A 22,564-nucleotide genomic window follows, 5' to 3' on the forward strand; every position below is an offset into this window, starting at 1 on the left:
TGATTTCAATGGATCCGCTCTTCATTTACATCCATGTAAGGGGGATCAGAATCAGGACCACAGACCTCAGTATTTTTTGGATACCCATGCTTTCAGTAGGTTGGAGCAGTTATGTGGGGCAAATCTTGGAGTCCTTTCTTAGGGCTGATTTGTACTTCTTTATAGAAACACCCATGTAGGAGACAGAAAACTTCACAATGTTCCCCTAAGATTCCTCTGCAAGCTTTCATTGGAGAGTGGAGTTTGATCCCTGCCCACACAGAATAAACCAGGGGCCCATCCCACAAACCCTTTCCCCTTCCTGCAGATCTCTTGAGATGAGTAAGGACCTCAAGAGCTGATCCTATATCCCTTGGTATGGTGCTATATGGCTACCAGCTGGCAGTGTGAGATTCGCTATCTGGCACCTGTTCCTAAAAATCCCTCTTTGAGGAAGATTCCCTGCATGGAGGAGAATCTTGGAGAAATTTAATAAAGCTTATGGGCTCCAGGCAGTAGCAGGACTTATAGAGTGGCAGGCAGAGTGGTCACACCCTCCCCCTGCCCTGACAAGTGACCTTTAGATGTATTTGTGGCAGCTTTTCAAGCCAGTAGGTATCATTGAAAGTAGCACTATCAATGACCCATTGCCCCTGTTAGCTCTATCACTGCTCAAAATCAGCTCTGCTGGCTCCAGGGAGGATGATTTGCATTGCCTCAGCCACTGACCTCCATCCTACACACTTCTGATCCCCAGCCGTGCAAGATGCCTGCAGTGTGATCCAGGGGAATGAGGCTATGCTTTTCTGTAGATGCTTGATCAAACCTTCTGCCTATAGGGAGGTAGAAATCCATCTGTGCATGGAGGGGACCATGGGCTCGTGGCTCCAAAGGTCCAATCTAGTCTTCCATTTTTTACTCTGGCAAACTCCCGTTAATGTCACTGGGAATTTGTCTGAGTTTGAGCTAAGTAACACTGAATAGAGACCATTGCCTCAGTATTTGCTATGTACTGTAGAAAGCAATAAACCCTAGAGACTACAAAAATGAGATTGTCATATCAATTAATACTTTCTCGGTACATTCTTTTAAAATTGAACTCAGTGATGGTGTTGTTTTGAATAGATGCACCTTTTGATTTTGTTTTGCATTCAGTACCTCAGAAGAAGCTTTATGCTGGCTCTTCTGTTCTGTTAATATTTTTATTGTTTTTTCCAAATATTAGGGCAAAATATCGGTTTCTCTCTAGTTACAGATGATGACAGCCACACAGTTTGCTTTATTATTTTTGTTCCACATAATGCATTAGCTCTTAGCTGTTACTCGTATTTCCTCACTTTAGGTGGAGTGGATTCCTCCTTTGTGCCATTGCAATGCTCCTTGTGATATTCCCAATGTTTACTTTCCCAAAAAAGCTCCCACCACGACATAAAAAGAAGAAAAAGAAGATTAGCTCTGATGATATTTCAAGTGATGATGATGATGTCATGAAAGAGAAATCAAACAGCAAAAGCCAACTGGACAGTTCAGTTCCTGCTTCTATGGGATTTGGAAAAAATGTTAAAGGTAGAGTATATATATTTTTAAAGGCTCATCCGTACAGTCAGGATTAAGATGATACATAGGGCCATATTCTGCAGCTGCATTAATTTAACTGAGGGCAGAATTTGGCCATATTATACTTGTTGATATTAAAAAGAGATGGATATTTTTCTGTAGAGAAAAGCTTTACGAGATTGTCTGTTCTTCTAATTACAAAGTACAGTTATTGGCATACTGAATGCCAAAAGCACATTAATATGAATACCTTTTCCTTAAATTATCACAGTGTGTTTAATATTTAGGTGCTGATAGATAACATATTTGCTTTGTTTCAACAAACGTCTTCTGTGCTGAGGAAAAAAACAAATTGTTTTTCCTACAGGTTTTCAACTTGGCTAAACCATATCTATCTATCTTACTTATTTACTTTGCTTACTTATGTGGCCGCCATTATCATAGTATCTTATTGCCTCACAATCTTTAATGTAAATATATACATTTCCACTGAAGTCATATTATTCTCCCTGGAATAAAGTACTCCTATTACTTGATATAGTCTGTCAAAAATGGGAAAAGGAATCCTTGCTCGTCATTTTTTCTTAGGTTTGGGCAGTAAATTGTTCAATATATCATTATTCCATATAAATGTTCTGCTTGTTTGATATTATGTTGCTGTGTGTCCACTTTCAGAGTGTTACATTTCTGTCAGGTTGAGAAATCAGGAAATAATAATGCTTGTTAAAGCAAAGAGATTGTACTAGACTTACATCTTATTCAATAACACCATGAATGTAAAGTCTAATAGCTAGTACTAACCATCATTGAAATGTAACAGGCAGAAAGGCAATACAGTAGAACCTCAGAGTTACAAACACCAGAGTTATGAATTGACTGGTCAGCCACACACGTAATTTGAACCGGAAGTATGCAATCAGGCAGCAGCAGAGACACCCCCCCCCCCAAAAAAAAAAAAAAAAAAAAGCAAATACTGTTCTGTACAGTACTGTGCTAAATGTAAACTACTAAAAATAAAGAGAAAGATTAAAAAAAAAAGACTTGACAAGGTAAGGAAACTGTTCCTGTGCTTGTTTCATTTAAAGTAAGATGGTTAAAAGCAGAATGTTTCTTCTGCATAGTAAAGTTTCAAAGCTTTATTAAATCAACGTTCAGTTGTAAACTTTTTGAAAGAACAACCATAACATTTTGTTCAGTGTTGCGAGCATTTCAGAGTTATGAACAACCTCCCTCCCCAAGGTGTTCGTGACTCTGAGATTCTACTGTATTGTCACTTTTTTAAAAATGAGTGAATTTAGAGCTCATAAAAGAGAGGCTGATAGCACAGGCTTAAGGCATAACATGGAAAGTTACGGCACAAGATTACTGCTACAGTTCTGTGAACCCATCTGGGTCTTTGTGCTCTTGCTGTTCTAATCTTGGGTATCTAATTGTGCCAAGTTTGTGGTAGTTTTCTGATTAGCACAGTGGGAACTATGAAGAGACAACGAAAACTCCTGTCATTTGTGCCATTAGACAGAATTTGAACTCTGGACTCTAGAGGTTTGTCTACATGGCAATTAAACACCCACGGCTGGCCCGAGTCAGCTGATGGGCTCATGGGGCTCAGGCTGCTGAGCTGTATAATTGCAATGTAGACATTCAGGTTCAGGCTGGAGCCTGAGCTCTGGGATCCTGTGAAGGTCTGAACATCTACGTTGTAATTTTATAGCCCCGGAACCCAAACCTCATGAGTCCGAGTCAGCTGACCTGGGCCAGCCGCAGGTGTTTAATTGCTGCGTAGACATGCCCCTAGATGGTTAGATAGCACTGGCCTGAATGTTACAGTTGCTCTTAGTGTTGATGACAATCCTGAGTTTTGAACACATATTTTTTAATAATCTATTCTTTTAATCATTTCCTTTAGCCATTAGACAAGGTGTTAACAATACTAGCAGTACTCTCTAATTTAGTTGTAAGGCATGTCTGCCCATATCTGTATTACCTTTCTTTGCAAGGCATTTGCGATCTCTCAGATGTGTATATTAAAGCAGTACCAAGCCCTGTTAGTCTCTGTGAAAAATTGATAAAATAATGGTAAGTTGAAAGTGCCATAATTGTGTTGCGTGCTGGCTGTCTTGGCAGCTGGATCATAACCAGATTTGCACAGCAAACAAGACAGAGGTATAGGGTCACATTCTTTAGGACTTCCCTCATTTTGCATGCACAGTAGTGCATTCAGAGGGGCTCAAAAGAGGATAGAATCAGAGGCAAGCAAATATTTGGATGTAGTTACTTCTCTGGAGACTGTTGTCCACACAGCACTAGTGGCTCTTATTAGGTAACACCTTTTCCCAACTCTAGATAGCCAGTTGGATTCTTTCTTCAGGCACCACGGGCATGCCATTGGCAGAAGTAATTCTGAGCTCTCTGACTAGGTCAAGAGTCTGTCACTAGCTTGGGGGACGTCTGGGAAACATGAGCACAGTTCCTGTTGAACTTCTTCCTCATCAACATGACTTGCACAAGTCTCTCAAACCTCCCAATATTTGAAGGCCCTCTTCTGTTTGTACAGGCAGCTGGCAAAGTTATGTGTATTCTAGTCAGTAAAATTTCTAAAGGGGGTTTGGCAATGCTAATTCTCATTCTATCGTCTATATCCAAAGTTTCACCTTCCTACCATTTTGTGTCACAATAAGTAGAGCCCTGCAAATCCACGGATATCCACTTTGTATCTGTGGACCATTTTTGTGGATCGCGGATTGGATGTGGATACAAATTTTTTTTTATCTAAAGTTCTGCAAATCTGCAGATATCCATTTTATATCGGTGAATCATTTTTGTGGATCGGATGTGGATACATTTTAGGGCTCTAACAATAAGGGAGAAAAGCAAATAATTTTTTAGTGAGGAAAAATACAAACTTACAGTTACACAAGTCCTTTCTTATTGTACCAGACAAGCAACATCTAGTAGTTTTTTCTGTCATGCCATTCCTCGCCAAATAAGTATCTTTGTTACAGAAATCTGAGTGAAATAATTTTAAATAGGAAGATAATGATATTTTAAAAATGGCTTAGAACAGAAGCGTGGCCAGTAAGAATAGACTGAGTCACTAAATCTCTGTATTTAGGTGGGCATGTGGCCACCTAGATAGAGATTTTGCCAACCCGTCTCTAATGCTAATTAAATGCTTCTCATGAGGATAACAAGATTCTGTGTAATCAGAATACCTGAAATTTAGTGGGTACTAGAAGAATGACAGTGCATCTTAGGAGTGTGGAAATTTTGATCAGCCTCTCTCTAATTATTTTGGCCCAATTCCCAAAGAGGGGCTTAGGTATTGCAGTGCTCAAAGTTGCAAAGCTTAAGTTTTAGGCAGCTGCCCACCCAGTGGAATCCGTTCACCCTGTGTTAGGCCCCTAGGCTCCCTATACAGTGCATTGAAAGAGAGAGGTGCCTAGGAATGGGATCCCACAAAAGCCAGCGTGCTGAGTGGGGAGCAGCCTAAACTAGCCAACAGCAGATGCAGGGGAGAGGAGTCTATATTAAGCCTTGTAAATCTGATGGAGTTAGGTGCCTAAATCCAAACTGGAGGGAGGTGTCTGTCTCAGTTGGGATCTGCAGTTAAAAACTTTCTTTGAGTCAGGTGCCTAAGCTATTCCTTGTAAAAATGGTGGCAGCACACACCTAAATCCACACCAAAGGGCTGGGGGTGGGGAAGTGGGTGGCCTCCCATATAGCCGTTAGTTCAGAGGTTAGAGAACTCACCCAGGATGTAGGAGACCTTTGTTCAGTTCCTTCCTCTACCTGATGAGGAGAACGAATTTGAACATGGGTTTCTCAGCTCTCAGGAGAAAGATGGACTGTGCGATATTCTTAGGGAAGGGAGTGTCTCTCCTCTTGAACCATTCCACTTTGTATAAATAATGTACAATGGCCCAGAGAGACAGTATGACTCTATAGTCCAGTGCTTAGGGCACTCACCTGTGTGGAGATAAGCATTCTTTGGGAATGCCTACTGGATTGAACCCTGCAGGAAAGAGAGATGGGGAATGCCTGTCTTCACATGGTTTGAGGATCCCGCTGGGGCTTAGGTTTGAGGTAGGCACTAAGTGTCTAAACTAAGGCATTTTGCACATGCCCAGCAGCATAAATGTAGGTGCTTAGGGGACTTTTACATCAAAAAATGGAGGCACAAGGGGATTTTAGGAGCCTCCATAACTAGGCGGTAGCTAAGCACGGGTTTTAAGAGTCTCTGTGGCATCTAAATGGAGGAGTGAGAAGCATAAGTCCTTTTGTGGATCTGAGCCCTTGCAAGTTTAAAAAAAAAAAAAAAAAAAAGTGAAGGAGAAACATGATTTAAACCCGGGGTGTCAAACATCCGGCCCACGGCCCGCCAACCTTTTTGGTCCAGCCCCTGGCGGCAGCGTGTGCTGCCGCAACATCTCGTGGTATTGTACTCTGTGGTGGCGTCGCACGCCACTGCCAGAGGGTACGACGCCATGAGATGTCATGGCAGCGTGCTCCGCCGCCAGAGGGTACACCGCTGCAAGATGTCATGGCAGCACGCGCTGCCACAGGGTCTGTCTACTCCGGCGGCAGCGCGTGGAGTGCTGTGTGCACGAGACACAGCGCTCCAAAAATGCCTAGTATTTCGATTTATGGTATGTATGGCCCACTTGAAGTACATTTAATTCAAATCTGGCCCACCATAGCAAATGAGTTTGACACCCCTCTTGTACCGTGTAAATATCTTGGGCCAGAGCAGGTGTATGTTATAGAAACCAAGGTCTGATCCCATAAGTGCAGATAAATCATGAACACAAACAGATGGAGTCATAGTTTTCCTTTAACTACGTCGGTTGTATAGTTTCATAACAAGCATACCCTTCAGCAATTACTTCAGTTAAGCATGCTGTGCAATTAGATTAATTAACCTGCAGGTGGCACGGTATAGAAGACAAATAAAATACTGAACTTAAATAAACTCCTTAGGCACATCAATTAAGTACCTTTATATCATAGTATCTGCTTTACTATATAAACTATATATTTTAACCAGAAATGGGCTGGGATCCAGACAGTCCTGAACTTTGGAGTTTACACATCTCCCAGTCAGACTGTTCCCAATCACTTTTGCACAAGAGAATGGCAGCATGCTGATAGTCCATTTTATGTGAGGACACAAGCAGAGTGTCAGAACAACCGGGTTAGATTTTGCTAGAGCCAGATTTCAGCCCTTCACCTAGAAAGAGTTCAATTTCATTTTCTATAGTGGGCAGATATTACTCAGCAAAAACCAGAAGACAGGGGGGAAACACACAACTGGCTCAGTGCCTGAGGATGTCCATTAAAATAGCAAATGTTGGGAATTCAAGACACTTGGATTGGGAGTCAGGAGATCTGGGTTTTACTCCTTGCTCTGCACTGACCTTCACTTCATGATTTTATAGACCTCTATCATATCCCCCCTTAGATATCGCTTTTCCAAGCTGGAAAATCCCAGTTTTATTAATCTCTCATCATATGGAAGCTGTTCAATACCACTAATCGTTATTGTTGCCCTTTTCTATACCTTTTCCAATTCCAATATATCTTTTTTGAGAAGGGATAACCAGGTCTGCATGCAGTATTCAAGATGTTGGCGTACTATGGATTTATTTAGAGGCGATATGATATTTTCTATCTTATTATCTATTCTTTCCTAATGACTCCCAACATTCTGTTAGCTTTTTTGACTGTCGCTGCACATTGTGTGGACTCCAAGATCTCTCTCTTGAGTGGTAACAGCTAATTTAGATCTCATCATTTGTATCGTGTATTTAGGATTATGTTTTCCAATGTGCATTACCTTGCATTTATCAACACTGAATTTCATGTGCCATTTTGTTGCCAGTCACCCAGTTTTGTGAGATCCCTTTTTAACTCTTCACAGTCTGCTTTGGACTTAACCATCTTGCGTAGTTTTATACCATCTGCAAATTTTACCACTTAACCGTTTACTCCTTTTTCCAGATCATTTATGAATATGTTGAACTGTACTAGTCCCAGTACAGATCCCTGGGGGACACCACTATTTACCTCTCTTCCTTCTGAAAACTGACTGGAGTTTAAATGATTGTGCTGATTTAGAACAGATAACGAAACACATGTAGAAAGAATAGTTGTAGAATTTAATACTTGGGTTTAATATACCCATTCACAGTAATAATATCTGTTTGTCGTAATAAGATGTGACCTTAACTGATGTTAGGTTATTTCCATTTTTATAAATGTTAGGGACCAGGCCATCCTGTATGTGGATGGGGGTCAAGAAACTCCAGATGAAATCTCAAACATTATTTTCAAATTGTTCCATGGGGACTGATGGGAGAGTTTGTCTCTGCAAAATTGGCATGGAATTTGGCCCCCTAACACCAGAGATTTAGATTTGGCACATTATAGAGATATTGAGATTCAATCCTGGGTCCAGAGTTCTGCTTCAACTGTTAGGTTTCATTTTATTTCTAAAGACAATACTTAGAACAGTCCTTTTATTATGATAATCTATCTGTTGTAGCCATTGTTCTGGAAGTTAGAATGAGCAGAATATAATCCATGTCTTGCCCAGCATTCACTCTGTTGTGAACTATTGTTCAGTGCCTAATTATTGCGTCAGTTTCCTTCCAGGTCACTACTATGACCCGACCATGCCTAGCTTAGCCACCTGAAAATGCCAAGGTCAGGGCCGGCTGTAAAAGGAGAGCAGATTCTCCCAGCACTGATGGGTGACAAGGAAGTCAGACTTCCCAACCAGCCGCAAACAGTGCTTCTGATTCCCCACTCTGGTTATCAAGAAGCCACTACACAAATACACACAGCCCCCTTTACTGCATTTCAGTCTCCGGCCACCAATTTGCCACTAGGTCCAGTAAAGAGACCAGTTATTTAAACTCTATGCTTTTTACCAAAAAGGTTCCTCCTGACCCCAAAGGGTCAGCCACAGTACCAGATCAATATAAGTTTAGATCTTACCCAAAATACCACGCTGCCAGCCAATCCTTTAGTAACTAAAACTAAAGGTTTATTATACAAAGAAAGAAACAAACTATAGGAGAAATGTTAAAGGATTAAAGCAATGACATACATATAAATGATTTGAAAGTCCATATATATCAGGTTTCTAGAAGAATTGTGGAGTTTGCAGGCTTGTATAGTCCCTCTGGTATACATCCAGTACCTGGATGGGTCTCAGTCCTTTGTTTCACAGCTTCAGTAGATGAGTTGATCCAGAGGTAGGTGATGACTGAAAGACAGACTGAAGACAAAACGGATCCCGGGCACCTGCCTTTTATGTCCTCTGGCCCTTGCCATGCTGCTTGTGGAATTTCACAGGAACCAAAATGGAGTCCCGAGTCACATGAGCAAGTCCAGGTGACTCATCAGGTATATCCCTGGCTTCTCCCCCTTGGCCCCCTGCACCTGTGAATGTCTTAATGGGCCATTAAGCAGGGCATCCCTGCAGCCATCCTGTCTGGGGCGTTACCGAAACACAGCACAATTTGAAATATAGATACCATATCCATAACTTCCATTACACACATAACACATGAACATAAACATTATCATCTTACTTAGCACATTATAGCCTTTCTAACAGTACCTGACATGGCATATCTCACATGAATTATTATGATTTTGACATACTGATGTCAAACAGTATACTAAATTCCACCCCCCCCCCAATCCAGCCAGCGTGACAACTATGCTGCCAATATTTATTCTAAATCATTATGTTGTTAATTTTGAGAAAAATGAGTATGAAAGACACAACTGAAAATCAAATTGATTTCGCTCTCTCTCGTGGGACTATTCAGGAAATTACAAGTGGATAATGGAGAATGCCAGAGATTTCTATACTGAATTCTCAATGCTGGGGGAGGTTGGGCTGGGAGACGTGGACTAGCCAGTCACAGCCCCATCTTCTCCACCCTTTCTGTGGCGCTTTGAAAGGCTGTCTTGGCAAAGAAGAGAGAAGGACTGGGGAGGTGGCCCTGCCAGCAGGCAGCAGTGAGAGTGGGGGCGAGCTGTCAACCTGGGGTTTTCTACCGTGCTCATCACCACAATAGCTGCTCACTAAATATGTTTAAAAACACCGGATAGGCAAACTGAAATCCAGTTTCCAGTGGCAATAAAATCAACCTTGGCTTTCCCTGCCTCCTCTTCTCCAGTCTGATGCTCCCAGCAGCAGAAGTACATTCCTTTGGCCAGCTGCCTGCTGCATACTTTCAGGGGCACACCTGGCCATGTGGTTAGTGGTGGGATTACTGGTGCCTGTTATGCCTCCCTTCCCTATTAATCCAGTTTTGAGAGCCAATGGGTCTTCCACCTTATCTCGGGGGGATACTTTGTACTGCTCTCCTCCACCAGTTCAACAATGGCTGTTCTCTTCAACAGCCGGGCTACATCTGGGAGCCCAGTCCTCTGCTATGATATCTGAGGGGCCTTTCAAAAATTATTATTTTTAAAAATTTGGCCCCATTAGGGCTATAATTAACCTTGACAGGCCCCGCCCCCTGTCCCCCATCCCTTTTAAAAAAAAAAAACCCCACAGACTGAGGAATGGGAGACACACAAAGAATTAATTCTACTGTCATGTATTGGATATTTTCTCTTTAATTTCCTTTTGAATGTATGATAATCTTGTATTTGTTATGTCTTGGATCTGTAATATAGCTGTCATAAGGTTTTAGTAGTGTTTCCTTTTCGTCCTTGTCACTGTAATTTGGTTTCCAAAAATGTTTATTGATATATTTTTGGCATTGTCATGAAACTCCATCTCCTTATATTTGTACTGATATATTATCTTCATACCCCAATGTCACCTGGTTTCTTTCTGTTTTGACATTGCAATATCATAAATGTTCAATAACGGTGATGCAGGCTTAACTATCTTGGCTGTTCCAGAACACTTACTTTTCAAAATAAATGAAAGCTTCTTAGTACAATTTATGGATTAATTCTCTCCACCAAATTTTATATTTAAAGTTTAATACTTTTCTTTGTAAAGCTGACAAGAAAACATTTGAAACTGAATCAAAATTATAAATCCTCCCATCTATAATTGATTTACTAGAATTTTGGAGGACTAGAAGAGATTAAAATTGGATGCAGACAGACAATTTACATGCTGATTTGCTGCCTGACCAGTTTTGAAATGACAAGGGCCTAAATCAATCTTGCTTTACTCATACAAGTAATCCCACTGAAATCAACTGAGAAAGAAGAGCAGGATTTCACCATAGAATACTAAACCCCACAAAACATGGTTTATTACAAACACACCAAGTCAGCAGTTCAGCACCTTTGAAATATATTGTGTAATGTTCAATTGAGAGCCCAACTGAGTGTTCAAAGGGTTTGGGGTCAGGCCCATATCACATTCCCACACACAAAAATGTTAAGGTGGAGTTAAGGTTAATTGAAAACTCTGCCTTGTAGTGACACCATGAGGGGAAAAATAAATAAACAAACACATAGTCTTTAAGAATAATTTTTGTCTAATCTAGGCCCATAAACACTATAAATGCATTAATCCTAATTATATGGTCATCACATGTTATCACTACAGGGCATAGTTAGAGTTGTTTAGGTGCTCTGACTATGTATTTCTGTGCCTCAGAATGTTCAGATTTAAATTTAACCAAGATTTTGAATTTCCTAGGTTTGTAATGCTTGTTTTTGGGATAATTACAATGTCCCTGAATGTTGGGTGGTTTTTTTTGTTTTTTGTTTTAACCTTTAAGATACCATTATGTGCTTTAAATCTTAAAATAGCTTTTTTTCTTCTTTTTTCCACGGGAGTGTATGACTTTCATATGAGGTTTATTGAGACAACAATTTTTTTTTGAGTTTCAGAATGTTAGATCTACATGTATTGTACATTGCACTCCCATATTTTGATTTTTATGTTATTAATAAAGATGGCTAAATGCCATATTCTACTGGTTACCTTCCCACGTTTTGGTATTATCATCAGTAGATCCCAAATACAATTTTTTAAAACTTTTTTTTTTATTCAGGCAAAGTTACAATAAAAATTTAATGTATTAAAAGTGGTAAATTGATTTATATGGACTATACTGATAATCATGCCGCGGGCAAGAAACAATCTTGTTCTAACAGAAATATGAGAATTTTCTACCTTCAGTAGTGAAGAAATTCTGAAATAACTTTAAACTACAGTTACTTTCCTGTTTTTTTGCTGTTTCAGGTTTACCATCCAAAGCCTCCATTCCTGGAAGTGGATGTGCTATAACAGACTCCTATGCCTATGCAGGGCAGAAGTAGGGCCTAGACGGGTATATTAAGATAGCAGAAGAACAGAAGGAAAATATTTCCAATGCAAATTATATATACTTTTTTCTTTTTTTCTTCATTTAGCAAATATGGCTGAATGTTAAGAAATCATTATTTACAGTCCATCTCAAAGAAAGTCAATTTGTTTTTGTTTCCCATTCATTATTTATAACATTTATTTGTCGTTTTTGTCATTTTGCAGAGCTTCCAAGAGCAGCTGTCAGGATCTTAAGCAACATGACATTCCTTTTTGTGAGTTTGTCATACACAGCTGAGAGTGCCATTGTTACTGCTTTTATTACCTTCATTCCCAAGTTCATCGAGTCACAGTTTGGCATCCCAGCTTCCAATGCCAGCATCTACACTGGTAAGGCATTGCCATTAGCACAACATTGAAAGGATTATCATTCTCTGACCACCGAAACAAAAGCAATAGAGGAAAAAAATAAAACTAACTTTAAAATGATAATCTTACCAGCTAAATGATGTCTAATTTTATGTTTTCAGTTAGGAATTCAAGTAGCTCTTTGGTTGCTTGCTATGTTTGTTTAATAAAACATGAAATGTATTGTTTTTGTGTTGTACAAGTGAAGAACTTGCCATTTTTTATGTTATATTAAAGTTTTCTTGTGAGGGGAAAAAAATAGGGGGCAATACCATGACATTCATAACTCAGAGACTTTAAGGTCAGAAGGGGCCATCACAATCTTCTACAAGTTACAGAGAATCCGCCATTAGTTTAAAAGGTCTTATAAGTTATTCTTATATTAAATAATATAAACTCCTTAAAAGCTAATTTTACTTTGTACTCCACAACCTTTATAATATCCCTCTCTTCCTTTCTCTCCAGTGACTAAATTGCTCATCCATGCCCTACTCATTCATCTGCCAGCTTGACTATTGCAATCTCCTCCTCCTTTGTTTGTTTTTAATAATAGGCTTGCCACCATCCAGCCCATCTACAATGCTGCTGCCAAAATTATCTCACTCATCATGTACTCATCCTCTTGGAGAAACTTTACCAGCTCACCATTGCAACGTGCATCCAGTTCAAACTTTTGTCCTTGCTTTAAAAGTCCTACATTATACAGTCCGATCCGGTAATTTGTTCCATGGGGGGAGACCCCCATGCAAATCACATAAAGCCCCACTGATTTCACTCTGTGTGGGTGCAAGGGGCCACGTGTGCAGAATAAGTTACAGAATTGGAGCCTATGTACTGGCCTTGCTCTCTTGACTCTGCTGCTGAAACCAGCCTTGCTCCTCCTTTCATTTCCTTCTCTCACAAACATCTCTCTGCTTTCTTCTGTGCTGCCTCCTGCTTTCTTATGCACAGAATGCCCTCCTCAAACCCTGCTCAACAACCAACCTCCCTCTCCTTATTCAGATCCCTCCTAAAAACTCACTTCTTCCATCTCACCTTTGAGAACTGAGGGAGAGAAACACCACAGGTTTTAAAATAATCCAAAGCTATCAAGATGTGTACATACCTCCCTGAGGAATGGGTCTGCTACTGTTACTCTTGTGTAACACAGCCCCTGGTTAGGCCCATCTGTGGCGATTGAACTCCGAAGTTCTGGATCTAAACACATGGCCTCTACTGCAGGGGTAATCAATTATTTTTTTCAAGGTCCAAATTTCTTGGTCAAGATATAAGTCAAGGTCCAGACTTCAGAGAAACATTTTTCACACCGCAAGTGCCTCTCTTCAACAAACACGCACACTGCTGTGTAATATATCCAGGAGCAATTGCTTATATTTTTAGTGCATTAAATGAAAAATAAAATCAAACCACTAGGGGTTCGGTGTGTTGTGAGGAATTTTGTTTTGTCAATCTTGAGTGAATAAACTCATCCCAGCAGGTTGTTTAAGCTGTACACAGGGAGATACAGTTCATTCTCAATGACATTAACACTACTGATCATATCTATTAACCAGTGCAGTTCTGTGCTATGTTCACAGGACAGGACTTCAAAGGAAGGAAGAAGGGAGTGGGAAGAAATGCAGTTAAAGCAACAGTGAAGCTGGGTATTTCTGAAGGAAGGTGTGCTAGAATAAACAGTGGCCCTTATGTGCAAAGGTGCACACACATGATTAACTTTACACCCTGTGAGTAGCTTCACAGAAGGCAATGGGGCTATTCAGAGTATATAAATTAAGCATATGCTTGAATCTTTGCAGGATTACGGCCAATATTAGTAAATTACCAACAATTCTACGAACACTTACGTGCTTAACTTTACTACCATGAAGTCCCCTTGATTTCATGATAGTGAAGTTAAGCATGTGCATAAGTATTTGCTGGACTGGGGCCCAAGCTACTAAGTGCTACATCTCGTAATAAGTGTATTCAGGATCAGGCCTTTATGTATTATACTTTGTGTTATATTATTAATATCAGATTATTATACTTATCAATTATTCTTTTTTATTGTAATTGTGTTATATTATTTCCACATTATTGTTTTATTTGGTTTTTTTACTTCATTTTTATTTTTAATTTTAATTTAATTTTTTATTTTATCAAGAGTTGGTTGACAATTTAAAAGACAAAATTGGTGGGAAAAAACCCTCAAAGTCGTCTCCATTTTATCAGCTTTGAAACTGAACAAATTTCTTACTATTTTTTTTTAAATGTTTTAAAATAAAAACACAGTATGGAAATGTTTTCATTTGATGAAAAACTGGGTTTTACAGTGAACAAAACCTTTTTCATATCCCTTTCATTAATATTTATGGTAATACAGACTTTTGAAAAAATAAATTGCAAATGAATAAAAAAGTTGAAAAAAATCTGCATTTTCACTTTTTTTTCATTTTTCAGAGAAACCCACTTGTCAAATAAAAAAACCTCTTTGTTCACATTTTTTTCTACCAGTTCAAATGTTTTCCTTAATTGTTCCCCGTTATTTATTATATTTATATTTTATTTGCCTTTATGACCTTATTTTATCTGCTATGCATCTATTAAACCCCTTGCTGATCCCTCCTCCAGGATCAAGATCCAAATAAACTGAGCTAACCGCATCAAATCTGGTATGCCACCGTTTATTCAGGTGTGGTCACACTCCTGTCAAAATAGAATGTTTCACAGCCCCCTAATCTGATTGTTTTTTTCCTTTAAAGTCAATGGAAAAACTCTCATGGACTTCACTGGTGGAAGTTGAAGTTCCCAGTGAGGGTAGGTTTCTGTGCTACCAGTGACTGATTAGATTTCAGTTTTACCTCTCTAGCCTCTGCTTCGTATCTGATCTTGGAAAGGTAATGGATAGGGCTTGGTTGCCAAAACACAGTGTGACCCTAATTCTGAAAGAAACTCCCTGAAAGTGACAAGACTCTGAAACTCTTATTCTGTCCCCACAAGAACAGAACAGAGTGGGGGACAGTGATCTCAGACAGGGAGGGGGAAATAGGCCAATGATCAGAGGTAATAGGAGGGTGACTGAAGAGACAGAGAAAAGCAGCTGCTCATTCCTCAGAGTCGGAGACAGTCTCAGACTTTCCCCATTGCAGGACTGATACATCAGTCTAGGCACATAACCCGCCGATTACCTCTCACCCCCCAATCCCACGATCGCCCACCAGCTCCCTGCCTGGAGAGGCTCCCGCTCCCCCACTCATTGAGGTGCTGCTGGCTGATGGAGGACAGAGCTGGTGGGGCTGCAGCTGCACAAGCAGCGGCCTGGAGACACACTGTGCCCCATAGCCCAGTCCAGCTGCCTGCCCCCTGCTGGGGGGAGAGGGGACGTGTGCTGGGGAGCGTGTGCTCTGCACACCCAGCCCCAGTTCTCCTTCAGCCCATTTGACCTTTGTGGTGCATTCAGAAACATCTGATGGTCAGGATTTGGCCTATGATCTGCCTGTTGACTACCCCTGCTTTACTACTTGAGTGAAAAGAGCAGATCCAATTACTTGGAGGCAGAAACACACTCTTAAGCCTCATATGTTATTCAGCCAGCAGAGAGAGCCAAAGATCCATGCTGGTATAACATGGGTTACACTTGTCCTTTCTCTCCTATTTTTGTTGGTAATTAACCCTTCCTCCTTTGTCAGCCTTTCAGGGCAGTGACCACATCTTTGAAAGTATCCACCACTATTTTTGCTACTCAGAAATAATGAAGAAATAATAATAAAACAAGCAATAAAATAACACTTGATCTTTCCCTGAATGGCCTATTTTGAACTTCTTCCAATATGCACCATTTTAGAAGGAAAACCTTTCCAGCTTTTCACTTTCAGCATCTTTTCATTTCTGTAGTCAGAAATGCTAATTCTCTTAAAGGTATTCTATTTTCCCATTTTCTCCTGGTTCTGAAGAAGTTCCAGCATGTCTGTTTCTGTACAACATACATTACAATTCCCATAGTTCCTGAGATGCACAATGAGCTTATGAAACTCATAGGCACAAATTATTATTGAAGCAAGAAGTTTAGCAAGATTAAACAAAAGGGATGAACATTTATATGATCATTAGAATATCCAGTTACATTAAATAAGATTAAAAATAGGAGATATATAAATCCATGTGCTTCAGGACATGGCAATCATTAACCGGGAATGGTAGGAAAAATCTTCCTCTACACGTGCATATTCTGTAATTGCCAACTTCAAAGGGTTGGTTTTTTGTCATCTGTCTCTGAAGCACGTGCTATTGGCCTCCATCAGAGACAGGATACTGGACTAGATGGACAACTCATCTGATCTGGTGTGGCAATTCTTATGTTACTTGGAGACAATGTGACAACAAATCTCTTGGCCACTATTCGTGTACTCCAAACTTCAAGATGGAGTAACTTTTCCCTCCCAGGCTATGCCCCTGCAGATGAGGAAGTACCAATGGAATGGGTGTGCATGATCACACCAGTAGAGGAGCGAGAGCTATAGGAGAAGGCGAGAAAGCTGTCTGGTTCCATGAATCCAGAAAAGGAGGAAGCAGTGTGAGATAGACAGGTAGAAAGAGGATCTGCATGGGTGGGAACCTTGCGTATCTATCTATTCTAGGGAGGGTGAAAGGAAAGAGCAGTCTTTCTGGGATCCTGATAGGGGCAGTGAGAAGTAGCAGCAGTAAGAGTTCTTTGTGGGAACCTATGGAGAGGGGAGAGACATTCCGTGCAGAGCATGAAATTAGTGAATTATATCAAATACAGATGCTTGCAGTGATGTTGTAACTGTGTTGGTCCCAGGATATGAGAGAGACATGGTAGGTGAGGTAATACCTTTTATTGGACCAACTTCTGTGGTTGCGTGGGACAAGCTTTTGAGCTGCACAGGGCTCTCCTTCAGGTCTCCTGAAAAGCCACAAGGTCACCTGAAGAAGACCTCAAAAGCCTGCCCCTTTCCACCAACAGAAGTTGGTCCAATAAAAGATATCTACTTTGCCTCTCATATAAAGGCAGTAATGATTTATGGGGCTCTACCTCCACCTGATGGTTCTAGTAGTTACCCAAACTATGAGTTTTGCTCTCATGGTTTATGGCATGACTGGCAACTTTGAAGGAATTATTGCCCTACAACTCACTTTGGATGCTGTATACACACTTTAGATGCTGTATCCTGAGTATGGAGCAGTGCATAGCTGCACTGCCCCAGAGAAGATCCTCGGAGTAATTGTGACTCTCAAAAAATCACAATTCCCCCCTCTATTCCCTGTTTACTACTGCAGCAGGTGGGTAATTTCCTATAGTTATTTAATAACATTTACTTTTTCTAGAATTCTTTTGAAGGAGAAAAGGAAAAAGTGATCTGGAGGTAGCCAGTGTACACAGTTACACCAGTAGAGCTTGTAAATTACTTGTATAGTTAGTTTACAAGCTTTTTCTGGCTTCAGCAGCAGTATCATTTGTAAATTCTTTGAACCAACAAATCTGCACTTCACCTGTGCACTTAGCAACATTTGATCAGTGCATCTAAGTGGTTAGAATTTTTTTAATGGGAAAAGGGTATTTTTTCCACCCACAATGAACTTGAAAAAACCCAAAACCAACCAACCAAACAAAAACCCCTAAAGCTCTTAAACTTTCTAAAAACAACAAGAAGTTGAATTCAGGGTAGAGACTAAACTTGGAAAATTTTAGCTCAAAAGATAAAATGATTTGGTAGATTATAGAAGTGTGTGAAGAAAGAGGGTTATAACTCAAATTTTTTTGCAATCTAAACGATTGCACACTGGATGCTACTAACCATCTGCTATTAACTTATACTGTTCCTAAAACTAGTAAAATACAGCACACCTCTTCTACTTCTTTTCTAGAAAAAGTGCAATATGCAACTCAGACAGAACTGATTTTTAAAATGTCTTTGTTGCTCCCTTTGGAAGTTCAACACTGGTAAAAATATTGCAGGTTTCTGTAACCAGATTATTAGTAGCTGTTGTGATCGTATTTTCTACTGTGGGTAAGCTTCAAGTGCTGCAAAGCATTCTGACAACAGCAAAAAGTCAGGGCCCAAAAACTGCTGACTGAAAACTGATCTTGCCGTGGGGCACTATATACAGCAGCATGTGTGGTGTACACATAAAAAGTCCTGTATGCCAAACCATCATTATAAAATAAAACTAAGTGCAGTACAACAGCTCACTATCCAATCTCAGTTTTGTTTCATGATATGACTTTGAAAGTGAAAAATGAATCCTTGATTAGTTGTACATGCTTTGCTTTGGGAGCTCCTCTGAAAGAGCCATTGTAGTAAAGACTATGTTTTGATAGTCAGTACCTTCTATTTCACAGATACCATATAAAAGGAAAAAGATGTAAGTATCAGGGTCTGCTTTGCACAGGGGGCAAAATCCCATCCTAAGATCCATGATATACTGAGTGAATCTATAATGCTGTTGGCTTCCCTCTGTGCTACCAAGTAATTGCAGATCAGCATGTTCCTGTCCCTCTCCCTTAAGGGTGGATTTTTCCCCTGAGGGACGCACAGAGGAAGCAGCCCATGAGCTCCTTGAGTGCAGGGAGCCAAAAAGGGGATTCTTTCTGCATTCTCCTTATTCCCTCAGCTCCTATTCTAGGGCCCAGGACAATCTGGCCCAGAATGGAAGGGACAGTTTTCTGTAATAGCTGAAAACCAAGTCAGAAAGAGAGAGAGCCTAGTCACTGAATGCAAAGGATAGGTCAGAAGGAGGGAACTGGAAGACTGAAGGTAGACTGTAGGGAATGTGGAAGGAGAATAAAATAGCGTGAGGGGATTTTTGCAGAAAGTTGGGAAGAGCAACAAGATGGACAATACACAGATCCTTACTTGCTGTAAACTGATATACAGTAGCTGAGGATTGATGCTTAAACAGTGTTCCAAGTTGTCATGCTCTTCAATCTGTGTGTTTGTGCATTTCCTTAGACTAGATTCAGTTTCTCAGAACAGGTACTGACTGGTGGATTCAGTTATTTAAGTTATTGTTTTGTTATTTGTCCTTTTGATAAATATTGAGAGAGAAAATATTCAGAATGGGTGAAAAGGTTGAAATTATGTCCTTCTCTCATTCATATCCAATTGTTGATTCTCCTGGGAGTTAACAGCTCTGAAGTTGTTCCTTCATGAGGGACATTCTTTTAGAAAGAATTAGAGATATTAAATCCCACTCTGGTGGGAGACTGAAATATCTTTCTAATTCCACCCAGAATTATTATTAAAATGTTAGGTTCACAGTTGATGCAGTAATTATGGTGGCATTGCCTGTGACACTATAGTTAAGGTTGCAACGAAGTTTCTATTGTTAACACTGATTTTCACATTTCCAATCTCAAACTTGTTACAGAGATTTCCTTCTGCAAACGTTTGTGGATTAAACGGGAAAATGAGAATGTTCTGTTATGATTGCAGTTATATTCCAAAATGTTTTTCAATGGACGAGGCCTTTTTTACGTGTCCCATTTTAAAAAAAATAAGAAAGCCTATCATGATTTTTTCACCCCCTCTCACTGGATCCAACTGTCTGAAAGCGTCTAAATTCAACCTTCATGCTGAATGAATCTCCATGAGCAATATAAGTTAAAGATGTACAGTAAGGGCTTGTCAACACTACCACTTTTGTCAGTATAATTTATGTCATTCAGAGGCATGAAAAAAATACACACCCTTACGTGACATAAGTTACACTAGCAGAAATGCCAGTGTGGACAGCGCTGCGTTGGCAGGAGAGCTTCTCCCGCTGACATAGCTACCCCCTCATGGAGGTAGTTTTATTTTGCCCATGGGAGAGCTCTCTCCTGTTGGCATAGAGCGGCTACAAGAGCAATCTTACAGCAGCACAGCTGCATTGATACAGCTGTGCCACTGTAAGCTCTCTAGTATAGACATGGCCTAAGAAGCAACGGGCAGTGAGAACCCGGAGAAGTAAGGAAGCATGAGGAATTTTGCAGAGTTTAGGAACTCCATGGGGCACTGGGAGCCAGGGCTAGCCTGTGGCACCACTGCAACACTACCGATTGATGTTTGTAGCAGCAGAGTTGCGTAGCTCTTATCTATAAATATGCCAGGGCTTAAAGTTTATTGTTCTTTACATTTTAAGTGCCAAGGCTCGTAAGTGGTTGAATGTGGCCAGATTTGGATACCTTCACTCACACGGAGTCATATGTGACTCTGGAAGTAGTCCTATTAAAATCAGTCAATGGGACCACTCATGAAACATGATGCTGCTCAACTTGAGTAAAGAGATCAGAATCTGGACATCAGCTGGCTACATCTATGACCATAAAAGTGTACAGATCTCTGACAGAAGACTCATTTAGGTTGCTAGAATGAGGTAGGCTGATGAAGTTTGCTCCTGCCCTGAAGTTTTGGATTAGTACATATACTTCACTGGGACTAATCATGGGAGGAAGAAGAGCAGGATTTACCCCCAACATTTGAACTAATTATTTGGAATTTCACTAAGAAAACTGGACCAATCTGCATTGCCCTTTGTGATGTTTTGGGGACTACCCTGTAGCTTTGGGGTCTTTGTGCTGTGCAGCGATAGTTCAATTCCCTGACATCAGTAGCCAGGCCACAAGCATAAGCTCTCTTACCCTGGCTCTCATCAGCCTAACTATTTCTTGCACGGTGATGTTGCAGACAGGTAAAGGAATCCCCAGATTACCAAGCACCACGCTGAGAAAACAGTTTCTTAACTTTTTACAAGTTTATTTGGGGCAAAGGGGATATGGGGGACTTAAGCAGATTAGAAGAAGAACAAGACACAGAGTACACTAGGTAACGATTATATGAGTTTCAAAAGTATAATCAAATTAATGTTACTTATACCTGAAAACTATAACAAGAATACTATTTAAAATCTTACCACCACGAGGAACAAGGTCATGATGCCTGACCAATGGGGGACACGAGAAAAACTCAGATTCAAAACTCGGACCGGTTACATTTGACTCGACTCTCGCCCAGCAGAGGACTCGGGGGCGGGAAGAGGTAGCAGCTCCAGGTGATCAGGCTGGCGGGCCGACAGCTCTTCAGCCAGGCCCGCCGAAATGCAACAGTTATTATGCACCTGGAGGGGTGTGCAATATTCGTAACAGCTGATGGCTGCCCCTGTTCGTGAGAGGTGTGCAGTATTCGTAACAGCCGATGGCTGCCCTGGGCTTTTTGCAACGTCCCATTGTTTGCCATTTCAGACATGCTATCTTAGGTGTGTCAGTAAAGGTCCCGATAAGGTCAGGTCTCAGGTCTACTGTAATTGCCGAGCGGGAGGGGGTGAGCGGGGGCGAGTGCCGGTCACTAGATATTATACTGTCGCCACAGGTGACATGAACAGCCCTTCTGCTCCTGAGTTTCCCCAAATCCATCCTCCCCAAGGTCTTAAGCAGCAGACATTCAGCCCATTCCCTTCTGATTTAGCACTGCCAAAGGTGTGAAACCAGCCCCCCAGATAGCAGCTTCCTTCGGCACACATCCTCCGCACAGCTTGCATGCCAGAGACCTGCTTGGGGTAAAAATAGACCAACAGTTTATTTAATAGAAAACCACCAATTCAAAGATAAAATAGTAAGGGAAAGCAAACATATATAAGTCACACAGAAAATAAACATACAGATGCAACCTGGAGACTTTATAATTTTGTACTAGATAAAAACCCTTTTTTAATACAAATTATCTATTGCCTTTGAACAGTTTCTCAGCATACCCACAGCTATAAGGGAGATCCAGTGTTCATAGACAACCTCCTGCCTAGAGACTGTTTTTCAGTTTCTGGATGACAAACCTCAGTTCCAATCAAGCCGGTTTTCAAAAGGCTTCTTAGGCCTTGTCTAGACTAGCAATTATGCCGGCAAAACTTCTGTCACTCAGGGATGTGAAAAAAACACTCCCCTAAGTTTTGCCAGCATAAGGGCTAGTTTGGACAGCGCTATGTTGGCAGGAGATGCTCTCCCGCTGACATAATTACTGCCACTTGTTTAGGTGGTTTTATTATGTCAATGGGAGAGCTCTGGTGGGCGACATAATGCGGCAACACAAGTGTTCTTACCGTGGCACAGCTATACTGATACAGCTGTGCCGCTGTACGTTTTAAGTGTAGACTAGTCCTTCTTTTCTTTTTTCTTTTCCCCTGTGTTTTGGCATGGTGATTAATGATTATTCAGAGTGGAGAAAGTCCCTGTTAACTTGCTAGCCGGGATGTCTCGATGTCTTCCTATTAACTCTAATGGTCCAGCATTCTCTTTTCCTGGGGTGGACAATGGCACATTACTTGAATCTTGTGTGTAAACACCTTGCTTGG

At 40.7% G+C, this 22,564-nt stretch overlaps 1 protein-coding gene across 1 annotated transcript in view; it reads left to right on the plus strand.

The window, feature by feature from the left end:
* Window positions 1-22,564, plus strand: part of SLCO5A1 (solute carrier organic anion transporter family member 5A1) — a 124,175-nt gene that overhangs the window by 69,056 nt on the left and 32,555 nt on the right. The window contains exons 4-5 of the mRNA XM_067553517.1: window positions 1,322-1,545; window positions 12,059-12,223. Coding sequence (XP_067409618.1) covers window positions 1,322-1,545; window positions 12,059-12,223 — 389 coding nt within the window. The remainder of the gene's footprint in view (window positions 1-1,321; window positions 1,546-12,058; window positions 12,224-22,564) is intronic.

The sequence above is a fragment of the Emydura macquarii genome, unplaced genomic scaffold (assembly GCF_026122565.2).
Source record: "Emydura macquarii macquarii isolate MOO-44397 ecotype Brisbane River unplaced genomic scaffold, CSIRO-AGI_Emac_v2 contig_1477, whole genome shotgun sequence".
Classification (NCBI taxonomy): domain Eukaryota; kingdom Metazoa; phylum Chordata; order Testudines; family Chelidae; genus Emydura; species Emydura macquarii.